We start from the raw sequence: 22,483 nt of genomic DNA on the forward strand, positions 1-22,483 counted from the left end.
GTAATTTGAAAACAAATATTACATTAAATTTACTACCCTGTTTTCAAAGGTGTACGTAAACTCATGAGTAGTTTTCTTTCCTTTCTTTATGGCAAAAAAACTAAATGACAATTTTCCCCCCTTATACTCAGCCCCTTGTTGCTGTGCAAAAAACGCCAGGAGAAACTTATTGGTGAATGTGAAACAAAATGGATTTACATACACAAAGGATATGAAGACAGGCTCTTTAAGAATCTCTTTTTACAACCTGAAACTAATATAATGGGAAAGCTTACACATTGGAAACATGTAAGTATAATTAGTTTATTACTTATCTTTAAAATATTTTTATTTAAGATACTATAGCTATAATTTATGTAGTATTTGTAAACTCTCTTCATTCTCTTTTAAATATTTTCCATTATATTGTTAATATTCTGCTTGAGATTTTCTCAGTGAAAGAAACGTCATATAATAACAACACAAATATAACTTTTGTGGTGTGTAATTCTTAATACAACCATTTTTATATTTATGTTTTGTATATTTTTCTTGTATTGATTATTGCAAGTAGTTATTAACATTAATGTAAAAATCTCTACATAGTAGTTGAAAACTTAAAAAAGTAGTTTATTAAAGACTGATAATACTGTATGTATTCATTCATTGTTTTTGCTAAGTTATGTATTGCTTTGAGGACACGTTGAAAATAGAAGCTTTTATTTATTGAGTGCCTACTATGTATCAGGCACTGTGCTAGATATTTTGCATGTGTTCTGTAATTTATTCTCCACAACACTGTAAGATAGATATTTTTATCTCATTTTTATAAATAGGGAAAGTAAGGCTCTGATGGGGGCATAATTGAGTGGCATTGCTAAAACTTAACTTCAGGTTTTCTGACTCCAGGATTTGTACTTTTTTTAATCTTTAGAGTTTTTTTTTTTAAATTTGGATATTATATAATGGTAGAAATGAAGACTTGGCATTGTGTTATAACTAACTAGAACAAACGTTTAATAATGTGTAAAGCACTGTTTGTGGTAATCTTCTTCACAAATGAGACTGTTTCTAAGTAGCTTGCACTACAAATGTTTCCATTATATTAACATGATTAGAAAGGACTACAAAAGGTCCAGACTCTCATTAGTCTGATTTCAGTGTTATTGAGGACATGTATTCTAGAAATAGCACAGGAATATCTTCAAGCCCTTAAAACCCACAAAAAAATTACTCATTGAATTAAAAATAAAGGTTTAAAGGCATATGTATCCCATTCAAAACTTTTTCCTCATTAGCACATAGTGCCCATTGTATTAATTTGCTCTATATGATACTATGTTTTATAAAAGAATGATGCTCATTTGAAGTGTCTTTTGGTCCTCTATGTAGAACATAAACTCACTAATTTCAGGCATGAAACCTGCTTTTTTATATGCTTTATGCAGAGGAGACTTTCACTGACTATTGCATATGGTACATAACCAATTGACAATGATTTGGTATATATTATGTATTTATAAAATATTTACACACATATACATAGGCATACATCCAAATGCAAAATATTATGTACATATATGGGTATATATGTATATATGGGTATATGTTGTTACGGTAAGTGACTACTATGAGTATATAAATAGAAATAAAATATTCATATTATAGAGACATTTTATTTAATATCTGTGAAGTTTAGGTAGAATATATCACTGTCACAAAGTATTCTGAATGTTAAGAAATATTGGAAATATATTCACTATAAGGAGTTTTCTAAAGCTCTTTAATATCATTGGTAATTCTGCTAACCATGTCACTATTAATGTTAAGAACTATTCTTTCATATTCTATAAATATGTACATTGTCCTATGCTTTTTCACTCTTTATAGCTACTACTTATAAAACATTATAGAAGTTGCTCAGCTCAATTTCTCAAGAGTAATTGAAATTATTCTAACTTGTAAGATTCATCTTTGAGTCTTTACTTTTTCTGTATAAAATTGTTGTTCCATCTTCTGGTGGCTTCATTTGTAGTCTCCCCTTTAGCTCACTTATTTGATGTACTATTCTTTTGTTATTTTTCTTTCTTACATATCTAGTCATTAGTGACTTAGTGCTTGGTTAATTAGAAACTATAGTGAGAACAAGTGATGCCGTAGAGTGCCTTAGAGAACCTAGGATCCAAGAAACATTTAAAAAAGCTGAGAAGTAGGGGAAAGGGAGGAAGTAATAAAATACCAGTATTTAAGACTGGGGATTTATTTTAAAAAGTGCTATGATCAAATAATGGAAAGGATTAGCAAAGAGAGGAATTCAAGTTTTAATAACTAGATAAGTAATCAGTATCTGTTTTTCTCCTGTTTGGGGATGGAAAGAGGTAGAGGAGTGAGTTCAAGGTACATTTATTTAAGAAATGCTGTGCTACAAAGCTAGAAGTCCATATAAGCATCCAGAATTTATGGTGCATGCTTAAGCTATTGAAGGAGATACAGAACCAAAAGTCAGGATTCATCAATAAGGAATCTGATTAAAAAAAAAAAAAAAGTGGATCAGAGGAAATTGAGGATCTAGAACAATTGCTAGGGACATTATTTACCCATGGCTTACATGGTCAAATGGTGATTGGTCCTTTTGCAGAGGAGGAACTTAGATACAGAATTACGATGGTCAATTAGATCAAGTTTTGGGGAAGCTTATATATTATAATGGATTTTAGGGAAATTTAGATACTCTTATGATGGATTTTGCTAGGATACCCTAGAATACTTGAAATTTTCTTTGACGTAATCAACGCTTTTCCTCAAAGGTTATTGTGGAAAATATATGTCTAGGGAGTAATAGCAAAGAAAGCAGTTTCTAACTGGGATGTTGGCCTGAAATTCCATTGAAAAATTTTAGTAATTTTGGCTAGACTATAAGATATTCTTCATTATTTATGCTTTGTTAGCTTTGTATTATTCTTTCACTTATTTCCTATATTGCAAACATAAATTTTAGAAGAGATACAGTATGAGAGAGAGTCACACCTATTGGAGCAGAAAGGGAAGAGATTCAGAGGAGAGGAAAGCAATTTGCCATGTATTTATCTCAGAGGCAGCCTAGTTGCTCCCTTTTCTCCTACCTACCCTGACACCCTCACATCTGAAGCTTCCTTAAGCTGGCTTAGTCATATGTTGTTAGGAAGGAGAGAAAGCATCTCAGAGATAAAAAGGAGTGATGGCCAGGAATCTTAAGTTTCAGCCTCATGGAAAGAAAGAACAAATCTGTCTTGTAATCTCAATCTTCTTTGACAGCCTACCTCCTAGAATCATGATCTATTTTTTTTTTCTTAGAACTTGAGCAACACCTTCCCTTCTTGAAGCATGAAGGTTGGAATTACATAACCTTTGTTTTGACACATTTTATGGAGTGGGTGGATATGTTCTCGCTAGCTAGCAACAAAATGAGGAGAGGGATCAATAAGGCAATCCAATCCAATTTTTCTGGAAAGGATTTCTTACTTGGAACCACTTTTAATACATTGGATATTCACATATTATACTCCTTTATGACATTGTATGTTTCCTGGAGACACTGGACATAATCTAATATGGCAGTCATCTATACTAAAGTAAAATTTGCTTTAGATAGCTGATTTGGTTGAAATTTAGAAAAGTTTTATTGATTTTTTTTCCTTGCTTCCAAAACTTTTTCTCATAACTAATGAGTATACACATGCCATATTGAACACCATTTTCATAAAACAAAATAGAACATGTCTTCAAATACAGTCCTCCTCTGAACCTTTTCCGTTATTATTAAATACATTTTCCTAAAGATATATAGACTTTCAGATTGGCTTCTTTTACTTAGTAATATGCATTTATGTTTCCTCCTTCTCTTCATGGCTTAATAGCTCATTTCCTTTTATCACTAGATATCATTTCTTTGTCTGGGTGTACTGCAGTTTATCCATTCATCTATTGAAGAACCTCTTAGTTACTTCCAAGTTTTGGCAATTAGGAACAAAGTTGCTATAATCATCCCTGTACAGATTTTTGTGTGGACATAAATCTTCAGGCTGTTTAGGTTAATATAGTGGAGCATGATTGCTGAATCATATGGTAAGAATATATTTAGTTTTGTAAAAATCTGCCAAGCTGTCTTCCAAAGTGGCTGTACCATTATGCATTCCTACCAACAATGAATGAGCTCTCATTCATTGCTCCATATCTTTGCCAGGATTTGGTGGTTCCTGTATTCTAGATTTTGGCTACTCTAATAGATGTCTAATAATGTCTTGTTGCTTTAATTTGTAATTTTTTAATGACATATATTTTCATGTTTATGTATATCTGTATATATATTGCCATCTGTATAACTTTGTGAGCTGTAGTTCTCTTTTTACTATTAAAAGATGAGTTGATTTATCACATGTCCTATGTGAGTTAGAGGAAAGAAAAGGGTCACCTTAACCAGGGCTACTGTGCAGTGTACAAGTGCATTTACATCATCGTCTATGTAGATGATGTTCCCTGGGGTTCTGCACAGCACAACTTGCATGGAAGGATGAATTTGCCCTAATTTTATAAATCCAAGTAACTAATCATATATGAGGATTATTTTTGTGTGTGTGTGCACCTACTTTAAATTCAGGTAAATATGGGAGTAGAGGGAGAGAATAAAATAAAAATAAATTAAAAAAGAATAATAACCATAATAATATTACATGCCAAGAAATACTGAATTTACTTTTGCCCTCTTTTTCTAGCTAAACAGTAAGTGATAGTAAGCAAATATAGGGAGGGCTGATCTTATATTGGATTCAGGAGATATGGATTTGGTCACCTCATTTTAATTATATGAGGTGTTAAAAAGAAACTTAAAGATAGATATTTTATTTTTAAATTTCATTTTTTTGTGAAATAAGAGTACTTTTTTATACTGGAAACTGATCTTTATTTTCAATGTGTTTCTGTAATGTTGTTCCAACTTAAGTAATTCTATAAGAAAGAAGCTTTGTGATGATAGTCTTTAAAAATTGCCCTTTGTTATTGTTTGTCATTTTGGGGCCCCATCAGCAATTCAGTTCATTTCAAATGGGTATCTTTTGAATATTTACAATGTCCTTAGCATTGAAAGAAACTCTGAAGCCTTAGAAAATTGTAATCAAACATGTTCTATTCTGGAACTTTTAGGAAGAGAGGGAAGAGCTAGGAAAAACTCACTGGGTAGGGACTGACGTATATAAAGTGTAGAACTGAGAGAAGTATACAAATTCAAATCTCTTTTTTTTTTTTTAAAGATTTTATTTATTTATTCGACAGAGAGAGATCACAAGTAGACAGAGAGACGGAGGGAAGCAGGCTCTCCGCTGAGCAGAGAGCCCGATGTGGGACTCGATCCCAGGACCCTGAGATCATGACCTGAGTTGAAGGCAGCGGCTTAAACCACTGAGCCACCCAGGTGCCCACAAATTCAAATCTCTTTTAGTTGCCTACATCTAATGGGTCTGACCAAAAGACATGGAGTTTTCCTGAGTATTAAGACTTCTGGGAAATAGTGGCTTTTAGTGGTAGGTGGAAGTATAAGATATTGGAATAGTACATACGGACAGATGTTAGGGTTGCCTGAGGCTAAAGTTAATTTAATTTAAGCTTAATTCAGCCCTCTTTTAGGTTAAAAAAACCCCAATAATGATGGTTCAAAAGTGAAAGTAAAGCTTAATGACCTCATCAATACTTAGGGAGCTAATGTAGCCATTTAATAAAGTTTTGCAGGTATTTATTGTGTGCTTTTTAGGTATCAGGTTCTCCACTCATCACTGACAGTAAAAATAAATAAAGCAGTGTCCCCTTTAATCGAAGATTTTACTGAGACTAAAGAGAGAAGACTTGGAACTAGATGAATAATATTAGGACAGAAATATGCAAGGATAATATTACCATTTGTGGTTTCTCAGATGCAAGGAGTGTCATTAGCTGAGAACTCCAGCTTTTAGTTTAGTTTTTTTTTTGTTTTTTTTTTTTTTTTTTTTTTTTTTTTTTTTTCTTCCTTCAGGGTCCAGCTCTGCTTTCAAGTCTAGGTCACACTATTTTCTTTAGGCAAACTCCAGCCAATTAATGAGTAAGACACTATTATAAGGACCTGGCCATTTCTACTCAGTGTGAGATTTTCAGACAGACAGACTTTGCTTCAGAGTTCCAGGGAGGTTGGCAGAAGCTTTCCCTGATTAATCCACTTCCTCCATTTTCCTTTAACAGGTGTTACTTTCCAGTAAACCATTTGCACACTTAATTCTGACTTGGTATTTCATTTCTGGAACAACCCAACTGTAACCATTTATTGTGATTAGTGCTGTAAGATTCGGACAGGAAGATTTGAAACCAAGCAATTGCAGAATAAATTTTGAAAAGCAGCAAGTGAACACTATTTTAATACAAATTGAGGTGAAAACTTTAGGAGTTGCCAAGGTCAGTAGGAAAAAGAGAACTGAGCAAAGGATTCACCTAATAGCATGACCCATCTAGAAGAAGTAAAGAGATAGGAGCTATGAAGTGCTGATAGTACTGCTCAACAGATACTTTGGTGCATTGAAGTGAATAAAAGAGAATTAAATGACTTAAACCTGAGATAGATAGAAATTAGGAAAAATTTATAAGATTCTTATAAGTTATGCCAGATGATAACTTCATTGGTATCTCCCCCCGATTGGTATGTTTTAATATCAATAATATACAATAATATTGTCTCCTAGTAATCACAAAATAATTATAAATACAAATGTAAATAAAATCCCTTTATTATTAATATTTCTCAGTGAAGTGTCTGTCTTTTCTATTTTTGAAAATTATCTTTTTTTCACAATCATAGCTCCATCTCAGCTGTTCACAGAATCTTCACAGATCTGCATGCTACTCTGACATTTTAGAACCTGTTAGAGAACAATTGACAATATATCTACAGATTTTCTTTTGTTAAAATATATAATTTGGATGTAATTTTTTACTCTGTGTAAAAAGACACTGTGTACACAGTTCCACAGACTACAATGAGTATTTCTGCCTGAAGTATTTCCTGGAGAGGCAAGAAATCTACCTGGTACCCTTCAGCTTGGCTCTCTTCATTACTCAGTTTCTTATCTTTTTGGGCAACTGACTCAGAGGAGAAGCTTAATTTTATACCAAGCAGAAAACTGACTTACGTTTATGCCCTTCAAGTATTTTCATTTGCTTTATCACCATGCACTAAGAATGGCCATAATTATTGGGTCACCTGAAAGTTCAAAACTTGAGATTTTATGCATTATCCAGATCTTGTTTTTCTTTAGGACTGTTCATTTATATCTCATGGTATAGCCTTGGGTTTGAATGATGTGGACAGTATCCCCTCCTTGGGTCGATATGGGCTTTGATATTTTACTCTTGACCTCCTGAGACATCAAACATATAATTTAGTTTGTAAGTTGTTTTTTCCTGATCTACAAATATTATTAGAACAAAAACAGTATTGAATATTGGGTTTACCTCTCTGGGATTTTGATTTCTGATAAATCTTTAAATCTGGATCATTGACCTGGTAAATCCTAATTTTCTTGAGAAATAATTCCTGTTTTTTGAAGACTTTAAAAAAATTTCATTTGGCTTTTTTGAAATTCAAAATTGGCCCAAATTTCTATTCTGCCAATCTTGGATGTCGTTGTTTTGACTTTCCATATTTTCTATTATTAAATAACTAGTTCATTTTCCTTTGATCTGATAACCACCTTCATTTATTTATTTATGTTTTTAAAAGTATATTTTAAATATCAAATCTCTTTTTCTTTATATTGACTTTAAAATTTAATTTTAAGTGTTAATATTATTACAGTGTTTCCTTTTTCCTTTTTTATTACTTAAACTCAATTAGCCAACATACAGTAAATACATCGTTAGTTTCAGATATAGAGTTTAATCATTCTCATCAGTTGCGTATGACACCCAGTGCTCATCACAGTATGTGCCCTCGTTAATGCCTATCACCCAGTTACCCCATCCCGCAACCCATCTCCCCTGCAGAAATCCTGTTGGTTTCCTATAGTTAAGGGTACATGGTGTTTCTTCTTCCTATCACTACCATGAGCAGTCTATATATTTTATATTACTTTCTGAGATTTGGCAGTAATTAATTTGTATTTTAGGGAATATTAATTACGTAACAATTGTCAGTACTTTTTTTAACAAGTTCTAATAACATTTTATTTCCGTTTTTTAAAAATATATATTTTTATAGGTTCTTGTTTGTTCTAGGTAATCTAGCTTGAAACTTGATTTGTTATAATTCCATAGGTGCTGCAAAAAATTCATATTTAGGATTCAAAAAGAGAAAAAATATATTAAAAATATATTAAAATCTAGTTAATAATTTCAAATGACAGTTAATGATAAATGTGTTGTTTTGCACATTTTTAGTTATTTTCTGTTTCAGTTTTTTCAAATGCTAATATAATTTGCAAATTTATTTGGCTTTTTCCTTACATTATTAACTTATCATAACACTAAAATTGTTATAGTTTTTTAAAAACTTGAATCCTAAAATCACCTGTAAATTTTTAATGATTTTTCTCCAGTCTCTTTTCATTATATTAATTATTTTGGGTACTTCATATCTTTGACATTTCATTATAACTCTGACAAGCACTACTGAAACTGAATTGTCAACTCTACAATATTTTTTATAATATCTCTACTGAGATATAATTTGCATAACCTAAAGTTCATCCTTTTAAATTATTCGATTCAGTGATTTTTAGTATATTCACAGACTTCTGCAATCATTACCATTATCTAATTCCAGAACATTTTCATTGCCCCAAAATGAAATCCCATACCATTAGCAGTTATCCTTGTGGGCCCTTGTGACCATTAATCTATTTTCTGTATCTATGAGTTGGCCTATTCTGGGCATTTAATATACATAGAAAAATAAAATATGTGGTCTTTTGTGTCTGGCTTCTTTCACTTAGCATAATGTTTCCAAGATTCATCCATGTAGTAACATGTATCAGTATTTCATTCATTTTTATGGCCAAATAATGTTTTATTGTATAACTATGCCATATTTTGTAATCTATTCATTAACTAGGTTGCTTCCAATTTATGGCTATTATTAATAATGCAGCTGTGAACATCCATATCCAAATATTTGTGTGGACATATTTTTGAGTTTTCTTGGCTAGATACGTAGTAATGGGGTTGTAGGAGGATGAGATGGTAATAAATTTTTGAGGAAATAACAAACTGTTTTCCACGGCAGTTGTACCATTTACATTCATATTGTCAATTTATGAGAGTTTTAATTTCTCCAAATCCTCACTACTTGTTATTATCTGTCTTTTTGATTATAACCAGCCTGGTCAGTATGAATTGGTGCATCACTGTGATTTAAACTTTTATTTCCCAATAACTAATGATGATGAGGACATTTTCACATATTTATTGGACACTTGTATGTCTTCTTTGGAGAACTGTCTATTCAAATACTTTCATCATTTTATAATAGATTTTTTTATTATGTTCAATTAGCCAACATATAGTAGTACATCAATAGTTTTTGAGGTAGTGTTCAATGATTCATTAGTTGCATGTAATACCCAGTGCTCATCACAACATGTGCCCTCACCTGGTTACCCCATTCCCCCACTTCCCTCCCTTCTGTAACCCTCAGTTTGTTTCCCAAAGTCCAGAGTCTCTTCATGGTTTTTCTCCCTCTCTGAGTTCCTCCCATTCCCATTATGTAGGTTGTCTTTGACTTTTTAAATTTGAAACACAAAAGCTTTAATTTTGATAAAACCTAATTCATCTCTTTTTTTTCCTTGATCACTTATATTTTTCATGTCAAATATAAGGAACAATTATCTGAACCAAGGTCTTAAAAGATTTATTTCTATGTTTTTTCTTTTTTTTTTTTTAAGATTATTTATTTATTTATTTGTCAGAGAGAGAGAGAGAGATTGAGAGAGCGAGAGCACAGGAGCAGGAGAGCAGCAGGCAGAGGGAGAAGCAGACTCCCTGCTGAGCAAGGAGCCCAATGTGGGACTCAATTCCAGGACCATGGAATCATGACCTGAGCTGAAGGCAGACAGTTAACTGACTGAGCCACCCAGGCATCCCTATTTCTATATTTTTTTCTAAGAGTTTTATAATCTTAGCTCTTATATTTAGGCCTACAGTTCATTTTTAGTTTATATAGTATGAATTAGGAATCCAACATTGGGGATATCAAGTTGTACAGAACCATTTTTTTTTAAAGGAAAAATGAAAACTCATCCTTCTATTGAATTATCTTGATATCCTTGTCAGAATTCAATTGACCATATGCAAGGGTTTGTTTCTGGACTCTTAAGTTCTATTCTATTGATCTATATGTCTACCCCACACAATAACTTGGCATTGCAAAGTTTTGTTACTTAAATAATATACTATTGAAGAACAAGGTCCAGTATCCTAAGAACCTTCAGTAGTATAATTTGATTATCGTAATTACTATTTAAATCTATTACCCTGTATTTTTTGTTTTATATCATTATACTCACATTAAAAAAAATCAATATGTAAACTCCTCCCATCTGTACAAATGTTATATTACTTACCTCCAAATTTTTTGAAAGTTTGCAATTTTAAGATTCATGCGTAGATAGAAAATCCGATATGAAGAGCAAGTTTCTGAGAGTTGACAAATGAAAAGAATATTCAAAGACCTTAGAAACAATTGATGGTTTATCCATCCATAGAACACTGGTTTATTCCACTGGTAGTATAGTATAGATTTCATGACCTTTTTAATCATAAAAGCAGCTTTCCCTGCATATTTTAAAGGCAAAAGATATATACATAAGTTTATACATGTAAATAAGTATCAATATAGCTACCTTATAGGAGTGTTAAAACTTGGTTTCAATTTCTAATTTTATGTTCTTCAATGCTTTTATTTTTCTACCTTAGCATGCTTTAGGGAAATGAAGAAGAGTGGAGTTTTTTTGGTCTTTAGGAATTTGTTGTTTAGGGCACTTGGGTGGCTCAGTTGGCCGAGTGTCTGCATTTGGCTCAGGTCATGATCTCAGGGTTCTGGGATCAAGTGCCACACTGGGCCCCTTGCTCAGTGGGGAGTCTGCTTCTCCCCCTCCCTCTGTTTCTCCCCCTCCTTCTGGCTTGAACTCTCCCTCCCTCTCCTTCTCTCTCTCTCTCAAATAAATAGAATCTTTTAAAAAATGAATTTGTTGTTTAGATGAGATAATGATGACAATATGTCTGTATAGTTAAGTGTCAGATGTATGGTGGAACATATGAAAAATTTAATGTCAAAAAAGAAAAGACCAAGGGTAACATTTAAAAAATATATCAACAAAGCTGTGAAGATGAGACTTAACTTGGAAGATATGTGAATGGAAACGAAACTATCCTAACTATACTAAGAGATTTATGAGAGGAATTGTGGAAAGTAAAGATGGGTAGGGCTGTTAATGGATATTTTGATTTTCACCTTTGTGCTTAAAATGATTATTTGGCAAGCAATAGTCTCTCTACATTTTAATACCATATGTGCTGTTATACCTGTGAAATTACTTAGAATCAACAAGTTACATTTGTTATTTAAACTTTTGTATAGATGGTGGGTGACCAAAGGTTCGAATGGTTATCTAATTGTTTTATTTATGATATAAAGAAGAGGGTAAAGAGTGAAATCTTATAGCGATCAGACTAAAGTTTTCTTGATAGTAAAATATCATAGAGAGATGACAAGAAAATGTAGGAAGGTTTACAGAAGAAAGATGAAAGAGCATAATAGAGGCTGTAGATTTCAGAGCCTTTTAAAATTTTATTTCATTTTATCCTTTCAGTGTTTTTTTCTCATTATTCTGTTATAAACAGTACACTTCAGCTGGTTCAGTCTCCAGTCTCTTTGTTTATTCTTACTGTTGCCACATGATTTCCTTATGTAAATTAAGCATCATCTCCTTTTTCACATCTGCCTAATTCATGTTCCCATTTTCTTCAAGATGCTTTACAATGAGCTCAATCTTCTGATGACATTTACAGTATTTACAGTGGCATTCAAATTGGAACATTTACATTTTATCTTATTATTCACAGGAAAAGGTATTTTAATTAAAGTAAAACTGTTTAGGTTAATTAAGAAAGAGTTTGGGCTTGACCACTGAAGTAGTACAGGAGACACAGAATGGTTATGGTTTGAGGAACTAGCAAAGGAGAGTCAGTTTGGTAAGTAGCTCCACATCTAATGAGTACTGCCACTTTTATTCACCATCACATGGCTAGCAACAATTGATGAACTACTGTGAAAAGCTTAGCAACATTGAAATTGGGTCAGGTTGAAATAGAAAGCTGGTATTAATGAGATCTGTCCTCAAGTATCAAGGCCTAGACACTGTGTTAAAGGACTGTCTTAAGAAGAAAACTGGTGTCAGAGATTGCATTGCTGGAATGAAGGCTTGGGAAGTGGCCCAATGTCAACTTAGAACTGGGAAACATGGTGAAGGCAAATAGAGTGATGAAGGCTCAGAAGGAGATAAAAAATTAATTACCAGAATTATGTATCAGGCTTTGAGCAAATGTAAATTAATAGGGAACTCTAAGTATTGCTCCAGAGAAGCTAATTGTCTCTTATCTTAGGCCCTAGAATTGGAGAATGGAGTCTGTATTTGAGGATTTAATAGCTCCAAAGGAGGGAAAGGGTGATTACCCAAACAGAGTGTATCTCATCAGCAGCTTTTTCTTCAAGACAGAACCATTGCTGCCTATTGTGAGAGATTCCAGTATTAAAATTAACTATATTTGATCTTGGCTGCTACGAATTAGCCAATTATTGAAAGCAAAGTCTTTTCTTTTTCATAGATAGAGCTGACATATAAAATTTTAGCATTGTTTTGTGTCTTCCTTTCAATTCACCTCCATTCTAGCACATTGCCTTCTTTTACAATATACCATCAAATCTCTGTACATAAAGTAGGCACTAAAATGCCTTCATTCATTCACCTTAAGTTCTTGGCACCAAGGCCAAAACCTCCTTCCCAGAATCTCTTTACTTATTTTTCTGTTTAAGAATGTGGTTGTTCCCAGAATCGTTCCTCTCTATCTGTCTGTCTTCACTTCAGCTTGCAGCATCAAACAAAAGAATAAAGTCCCTGGTAATGTCCTAGTACCAAGATTTGTTCTTTTTCAATATTAAGTAAGTACGTTTTCCTGATTTGACTGGAGTACTGTTACTATTATTTTTCTTCTGTATGTTTCTACTTAAATTTATTTATATGCTGCTTCCTTGGAAAGTGACTTTTATGTGGATGTCTTTACTCTAGGAAAATAAATCACTTTATGACAGGTTGTATTTTATTTTGTTTTGCCACCCTTTATCTAGCACAGTGAAATGCACATAGGAGGCACTTAACAAATATTTACTGATTGAAAACACTATTTGTTGCATTAAAAGAAGTATAATCTGAACTCTACTTATATTATTTTTTATTATAACTCATGGAATAATTTTAGTATATTTTCTTAAAATATTATTCCACCATGCTACTATGAAGAAAGTAGCTAACAGAAATCTGTTTATCATTGAGCTTTTTCTATGTGGACAGGAAGAAATAAGGTCATCATTGAAAGATGACAGATGAAGGTAAGATGCAAGTCAAAAATAAAACAGTGCAAAAAGAATTTACAAAGTTATGAACTATGTATATAAACCATTTTTTTGCCAGTGCTGTTGCACTAGAACTTAGAATACCTTTTAAAGATAAAGAAGATAAAGGGGTTACTCCACACTGTGGTTATTATAATAAAATTCATTATTCCAGAAATGCTATAGGCTGATTATATAAACAAACTAAAAATAAATTATATAGATAAAATAATGAATTAATTTTTAATGAATGATTAAAGAAAATGAAAATGGATATCCTTAACTTTTTGCAGTATGTTTCTTTTTGATATAATTAGAGGTAGAGTACTTGGAATAGGGGCAATTGATCTGACTCACTATGCTAAGTAATTTTTTCCCCCAGATCTTAAGAATGTTGATGAATCTTGAAAATACTAGTTCAGAGACAATATTAGAGTCTAATACAAGATCCATTTTTTTTCAATTGGGGCATAGTCTTTGTGTGGGAAATGATGGATATTCTCCATTGCTAAATATATAGGAAATGCCCATACTCATTTCTTTTTTTTTTTTTAAAGATTTTATTTATTTATTTGACAGAGATCATAAGTAGACAGACAGGCAGGCAGAGAGAGAGGAGGAAGCAGGCTCCCACTGAGCAGAGAGCCCGATGCAGGGCTTGATCCCAGAACCCTGGGATCATGACCAGAACCGATGGCAGAGGCTTAACCCTCTGAGCCACCCATGCACCCCTCCATACTCATTTCTTAAAGAAACTTCTCAGTGAAGAGTAGATGTAGAAGAAAATATATAAAAAGCATGTCTTTCCTTTTTAACTTAAACTTTTGAATTCATTGAAATGTAAAAAACCTATCATTCATACTTTTAGGTTTCTTGCTATCACATAGAACCATGATTATTAGAATTCATGAGCACCTAAAAGCAAATCTGGAGCTTGCTGTCCTCAAGGCAAAATATAATATTTGCTGACTATCATTAACTAATGGTACACCTCAAGAGTTTAACTGTATTTTTTTCCATCTTTAAACTTTATCACTGTATTTTTCTTCAGGGTAAAAAAAAATTATGGGTCAATTTTCACTGAAGTGGGCTGGATTTATGTATTTACCTCTCGTCAGTGTCAAAAGGAATTGTGCCCATCATTCCCTGGACAACAGGATGAAAACCTGTCTCTGATTGGACACTAGGGATATCAGCTGTACACACAAGATAAGTGTAAAGTTGAAAAGAGAAATACATTTAATAATTCATCCAAGCCAGGATATTTTAACAGTTGAAACTTGCATAAAAATGATCATGAAATTATTTACTTCCTTATTCAAGAAAGTTAATATTACCATTTTTAAATCCAGTGAAACATACCATCATAAAAATTTTGCTTTACAAAACTGATAATTCAGAATTTTCAAGCTGTCCATCTTTTTCTAATAAAAAAGATAACAAAATCAATAAAATGACCCATTCTTTACCACTTACTTAGAATGAATTTTTATTTGTTCAAGGTAAGAGAGTGTCTGTTTCTATGTATTTCAATATTGGTCTGTGCCTTGAATGACAAAAATTAGTGTTTTATGAGTCATCTAGAAATTGACATAGAATTTCTTATAATAAATTTAAGTTCCATGACTTAGAAAATATTAACTATCACACTGCTGCTTTCTGGTCTATTGGGGATTGTTTTAGAGATATTCCATCTAAGCATGGGTGTTTAATGGCAATATTCACCTGGAAAGCATGGAGGGACTCATAGTAAGTTGCAGGCATTTTTTTATATTTCAGTTGATGTTTAATGAATTTAAAAATTCTGGCAATACCTGCTCTAATAACTTACAGTCCTAAAATAAGCCTGTTTGTATCTTTTAAAGTTTTGGTGACTACAGTTTTGAGTCCTTTTATTCAGCCACAGCAATACTGGACCTCATGTAAATAATAAACTCTGGACCATACCTGAAATATTTCCTGTAAGTGCAGTAGAGCTGAGGTTGTTAAAGAAGTTGTGCTGAATACTCTGAAGTCAAGCCAACCCAGAGATTTGTACTGGGCCTATAGAACTTTCAGGATGGCTAACCAGGGTCAGTGATAGCACTTAGTCAGTCTCTCCCCCTCCGCCCTGCAGTTCCTAGCACATATGTAGCATTCAGAATGAAAGAACATAATTAAACTGCATTTGAAGCAGTCATTTTAGTCCTTAGTAGTGTAATAAAAGCTTATATGAAGCAATATTTACTAATATTTTAAACTCCCAAATGAGTATATTACTCCCAGTTGCAGGTGGCTAAAACTTCAATTTCAGAAAATATTACCCAAGTAATTCTTATTGAATCAATTTGATAGTTTATCAATATGTATGCATAAAGCATATTTAAGTTGGTTATAAGGTGCTTTTAGAAGCACAATTATGTATATGGTTACTCTGTTAATTTATTGAAGATTTTGTTTGTGTGTATGTGTGCGCGCGCGCGCGCGAGAGAGAGAGAGAGAGAGAGAGAGAACTGCTTCCTTGGATTCTAAACCCTAATTTAAAACATACACACTCTCTAAAATGCTGGATTTGCTTAAGATACTTAGGGTAAAGGAAAGCAACCCAAAAATCAGTAAAATGTTGGCAGTCTCTATCTGCTCTTTTTTCTCTTCTGATAAATGTGGGCATTGTTAAATACCCACAGAAATATAGACTCTTGAGCTATATATGTTACTAGTAAGGAAAAGTTTTTTTCCTTCCTTTAGAAAATTCTGTTTTGTTGCCCGTCATTAAATTTTACACCACCATATGAATTTGTCTCATTTGGTGATCACTTAAGCAGTATTAAACTATACTGCTAATATATACCCTGTCTCTTTTCATTTCAAAATGATTAGATTTACTGATTTAAAAATATCATAACTAAATAACACATGAGGATAAATAACTTATGAGCCATTAAAGCCTATGTTCTCAACTCTCTCTCTCCTTCTCTGTGTCTTTGTCTCTGTAGATATCCTCAGTTTCAGTTTAATCAAATCACTTAATTGGAAACAAAGTTTTTCTCACTTTGAATTTCTTATCTTGCTTCCTGTGTTTTCCATATCTACAAAGAATATTAATCATTAAATTATGAAATATTTCAAGAAGTCTACAATTTAAGTATTCACAAAATAATAGATTTGTATTGATGCCTAGCATGGTGCCATGGATGTAGTTGGCACTCAATACATATTTGTTGAATAAACTAATCAGATTTCTCAATCCTTTTTTGTTATTTGTGAGTTGATACTGCAACAGAGGTTGAAGAATCCAATCCAAAAAGTGGTGCAGGGATATCGAGATAAGTAAACCACAGACCCAGTCCTCAGAGAGAATAATTTCTTCTAGGGGTGAGAAATGTACTTAACTATGATATAAGGTAGAATGCATAAGTGCTTTGAAAGTTATAAACAAAATAATATTTGTAGAGTTACACACTTTTAAAAATGTGGTCTTTAGGTAAACCATATACAGAATTATTCTAAATTATTACTATGTAATACATTGGCTATCAGACAGTATAATCAATATGTTAGTAAAAAATAAGACTTAAAATAGAATTGCATTGTCATGTAAATGAGTAAATATATATTTAATATGTTAATATATAAAATATATATAATATACAAATAATGAGACTTTTAAAGAAACATAAATCTGTATACTGTAAAAGTTTTCATGCCTTTTACCTACTCTATCTAATACCAATTATTATTATTAATGAACTAGCACTATGTTCTCTCAACTTGAAATTATAACCTATTCTAAAATCTTTATGGAAGTTTGCAGCATCTCTTTTTACTGGGTTTGACAACCGCTACTAGCAAGTATCCACAGGAATGTAGCAGACAGAGTAGGCCTCAGTAATTTACACATTGGCACCTCTAATCTTGGTAATGATGGACCTTAGACCTTAACCATTCTTTAACTGAGGGAACATACCTATTATTCTTTTTTCCCCATGTGTTCTTTAAATGGACATTTGCAGCAAAATATAATATTCAGTCACCTTCATTTCCCATGGCTACTTTTTGTATAGAAGAGAAATGTCACATTTCTTTCTCTATCTACTATGTGTCCTATATTTGTTTATCCAGGTCATCCTTTGTGAATTCTCTTCCTCATGTGTCCAGAGTATTATCATTTCTAGTCATCTCTGTTAAGATAAAGTAAGATTGGGAACAAATACAAGATAATAACAGTTTTTCAAATAGCAGTTAAACCTGTCAGTTGCTTCTAGGGGACTATTTTAAAAAGTAATTTTTCTCATAAAACTTTATTTTAAATCATTCCCCCTTTTTCATGTTTTTTTTTTTTTTTTCCCCTGTTAACCATCACTTAGTCTTAAAAGCAGAGTTCAAGTGTATGTTAGCCTCTCCTCTGTTGAAGTTATTGCTTGTTAAACTTAATGAGAGGCTATGTAGCCAAATAGTGGAGTTAACAGTTTTCATTCAGGTGAAAAAGGGTAACGTTTTTAGTTTGGGTTTTAGCATATTATTAAAGTTAGCACTTTTAAAAATGATGTCTTAGCTGGGTATAGGAAAGGGAACAAAAGGAAGAGAAAACAGGTGGTAGGATACCAAAGAACTAATGATTCTAAAGAGGTTTTTGAGATAATCCTTCAAATGGAGCCTCCTTACAATGACCATATATAATGTGGACAAAGCAAATGCTTGGTCAATTATAGTATAAATAGTATGCGAATAGATAGTATAACATTGAGTCTCTGTTAATCTGCTTTGGTTAAAGACTTATAAAATGCTTTAAAATTAAAGGGCTCTGATTTGTGTAATACATAATCTGAAAACAAAACTACAGTCTTAGAATACTAACTAACACTAACTCAAACTGTTAAGAGTTGAAAATGAATCTTGATTTTCTGAGACAGAAGAGTTTAGTATAAAATATTTACCCTTGGTCTAGAAAGTAGAGAAAATTGTTGCCACTGTCACCACTTCTCAATTTTTAAATGTTAATTATCATCTCTCTTGGGGAAAATAAATATTTGGTACAGTCATCCATCTGATATTTTATAAGCATACTTAGTTTGTCAATTATAGGGAGTTCTATAGCACCTCAGTTAATCTATTCCAATTTTCAGTAATGTTCTGAAAGTTTTTTTCTTATGATTATGTGAGATTAATATGTCTCTCCCAGCTTTAGTAGCTATTATAGATTATTTTTTCCTAGCTTTTCTACAGAACTGTCAAAGGAGAGCTCTTTCATTGCCATTTTGGTTCTCTGGTTTATTGTGATGTAGAACAACAGAGTGTAGAGTGATGTGCCCAAGTAGATGTATAATTATTCCTACCAGATGATTATGTTTATGCTTTTTGTACATGTAACATGTTGAGGAATGGTTAAGTAGAAGAGACTCTAGAAAATTAAGAGTTTAAGTTGATGTACATGATGAAAAAGGGGATGAAAGAGTTGTAAAAGTGTTGCTGAGTAAAAAGCTTTGGAGTAACTGTACAGTATGGAGATTTCAGGGTTAAAAGAGAAAATGTTGGAAAGTGTTATTTGGGATAGAATCCTTTAAAAAAAAAGCAAGCTAGGAATTTGTCTTTAAATTATGTCTGGCCGGACTCACTCTGAAAAGGGAGTTTCACTTTGTAGTATATTGAACCAAAGTTCCTAAACCTCCACTCATTCCTTCTAGTACTTGTCTTTGCTACTATTTATTACATATTTAGCATATAATTATTGAATATTTGCTGAGTGTCAGGGGCCATTCTTGGCACTAGGTAAGGAAGACAAGCAAAGTCCTTACCCTGATGAACTAGATGGATTCTAGGAAAAAACAAAAAGTGAAAACCAAGTTGTAATACAAGTGAACAAATCTGTGATATATGTAAATAAAATAAATAGCTTGCTGAGATAGAGTAATAGGAGAAGTTCTAGTTCTCATAAAATTCCCATAGAATGTTTTTCTGAGGAGATAAAAGTTAAGACCTGAAGGATGAGAAGCTAGTCATGAAAAGTGTAGGAGTATATTCTAGATAGAACAAAGAGCTTGCACAAGGACCTGAGGCCTGGAGTAGATTGTTTTGAGTTGGGTTCAAAGGACTGAATGAAATCCAATGTTGTAAGAGTATGATGAATAAAGTCAAGGGTAGAATGAAATGAATTTGACTATGTGACCCAGGGCCATATTTGCTGGCTTTTCAAGCTCATAGTAAGGACTGGCACCTTGGACAGCAATCAGGAAATGTAAAGCTAAAAATAAACATGATCAGATTTATCTTTTGCTAAATGTAACTGAATCTTGTAAGATCTGGTGTCAAGGCAGAAGCCAACAGAAGACCATTTGTGGTTAGAAGGGGTGACTATAGCTTAGACTAGAGAGGTAATATAAAAAAGGAAGAGAAGAAGACAAATTTGAAATACATTTAGGAAGTATAATTGTCAAGATTTGCTGATGGCTTAGATAAAGAGTTTGAGGAAAGAGCATAAAATAGAGAACAAATTCTAAGTTCTTGTGGTTTGAACAAGAGTCTGCTATCATTTTATAAGATGAGGGAAGTGGTAATTGGGGGAGGTAAGAAGCCTGAATCTCCATCTTTGTTGCCTCTTTTCTACTCTGGATTTAAATGTGGCTTATTTATATAGGGCTTACTTTAAAAATAACTTAGTAGGTAGGCTGCTCTCTTTTCACATTCCAGATTATCTATCCTCATCTGAAAGTATTTTGCCCTGACCTGACATAGTGCTTTAGCTATGGTTCTCATCAGAAATTAATATGGTAAGACATATGGTCATATTACACATACGGTAATATGTGTGATTTTCTTCATTCTAGATAAAATGCTTAATATAGCATAAGGTCATCCTACAGTGGACCCTTAATTTGCTCTTTTTTTTTTTTTAAAGATTTTATTTATTTATTTGTCAGAGAGAGCGAGGGAGAGAGAGCGAGCACAGGCAGACAGAATGGCAGGCAGAGGCAGAGGGAGAAGCAGGGACTCGATGCGGGACTCGATCCCAGGACGCTGGGATCATGACCTGAGCCGAAGGCAGCTGCTTAACCAACTGAGCCACCCAGGCGTCCCTTAACTTGCTCTTTTAATTACAATATTGTATCCTCTTATCACTCATGATTTTAAATTACATTATGTATTACAGTGATGAATTGTATTTTGCCCAATTGTAATTTTTTATTTCTACTACATTTCATCTGTTTAATTTGGTTGATTGCTCCTGTCTATTGAAAATATTTAAAATTTCGCCGGGCGCCGTGGCGCGCGCCTGTAGTCCCAGCTACTCGGGAGGCTGAGGCAGGAGGATCGCTTGAGCCCAGGAGTTCTGGGCTGTAGTGCGCTATGCCGATCGGGTGTCCGCACTAAGTTCGGCATCAATATGGTGACCTCCCGGGAGCGGGGGACCACCAGGTTGCCTAAGGAGGGGTGAACCGGCCCAGGTCGGAAAATATTTAAAATTTCTATCTTGTGTTAACTGGTTTTGTTTTTTTGACACCTCACCTAAAAATGTCATAAACATTTCCTTTTATTATTATTCAAATCATTTGCATAAATATTGATTGTGATAAGGCTAACAAGTCTGCTTATGATATTAGAGATCTCACTTCAGGATGCATCATTTTATGAATCCTTACTCTCTTTCATGTGATGACTCAATATCTCTGATCTGCATCGAATCATGTTATCTTTCCAAAGTTGTGAAAACATTTATCTGAACATACTACAGAAATTAAGGTTTATCATATAGAGGATGTTTGAAGCTGAGTTAATTTTGACCCTGTTAAAAATGAAATTATATCTGATGTATTCACTTGTTAACTTATACTGCTCCCTGGTGATTTATTCCTCTTCTAAATGCTACTAAATATCCTTAACTTTACTTTCTAAAATTATTGAGGACCAGTATTGGAATTACGGTATGTCAGTTAATAGAATAGACTTTCTGCTATTGAAAACAAGATATTTATTAGATTATCCTCAGTCTTCTGATAACTTTTCCTTCTTCATGATTTTGAGTATCAGTAAGGGGCACATCCTTTCTTTTCCTTCTTGTACTATGTATACAGAAAAGCGCAATTTCTTTACCTTGGTAGCCTGTGTATGTCTCAGTTCACTTAGGAATTTAGATGCTCATCTTCCTAGATTTGTTTCACTGTCATATATGCAAACTTTGTCACAGATTCTTCTTTTATAAAAGCCAAGGAAAGGAAAATTATTTTAAATGATGACAAGGAATGGCATTAGGTATATGAAAAAGGGTAAGTGGAAGAACTAAAGAAAATATATTTCTGAAAGGAACTTACTAGCTACACATTTAATTTTTAAATAGAATAAAAATATTACAAATGTAAAATTTTAGTATCTAATTTTTTAAATGATTTTATTCATTTATTTGACACAGAGAGAGAGAGAGGGAGCACAAACCAGGGGTGGGGGGGCTGTAGGCAGAGGGAGAGGGAGAAGCTATTCTGGGCTGGGTCCATGACCAGAGCTGAAGGGAGACATTTAACTGACTGAGCCACCCAGGTGCTCCTTCAGTATCTAATTTTTAAATTTCATGATTCTATAAATTAATTTTATTTGTGATAGATTCCCACTCTGCTTTACCTCTCCACTGGAGTCTTCTGCCCCCATCGAGATCCAGAAGTGTATATTCCTACATCTCAGGCTGATTTCATGGGTGTTCAGAGTGTTCTGGTACATAATTAGCTCACTTTAGGGGACCGGTTGAAATAGGGTAATAGGGTCTCCTACTTCTCCGCCATCTTTCCCCAGACCTCCATAGAGATTGGATACTCAGATTTGACAGATACACACTTATTTTAAAAATTTCCTTTATTCTTTCAGGGAAAGGCAGAAGAATAT

At 33.1% G+C, this 22,483-nt stretch overlaps 1 protein-coding gene across 3 annotated transcripts in view; it reads left to right on the plus strand.

Moving 5' to 3' along the window:
- Positions 1–22,483, plus strand: part of LRRIQ3 (leucine rich repeats and IQ motif containing 3) — a 203,301-nt gene that overhangs the window by 115,753 nt on the left and 65,065 nt on the right. For all 3 annotated transcript variants that reach the window (XM_047725515.1, XM_047725513.1, XM_047725514.1), the window contains one exon: positions 132–288. In XM_047725515.1, the coding sequence (XP_047581471.1) occupies positions 132–288 (157 nt within the window). The remainder of the gene's footprint in view (positions 1–131; positions 289–22,483) is intronic.

The sequence above is a fragment of the Lutra lutra genome, chromosome 4, assembly GCF_902655055.1.
Source record: "Lutra lutra chromosome 4, mLutLut1.2, whole genome shotgun sequence".
NCBI classification, from domain to species: Eukaryota; Metazoa; Chordata; class Mammalia; order Carnivora; family Mustelidae; genus Lutra; species Lutra lutra.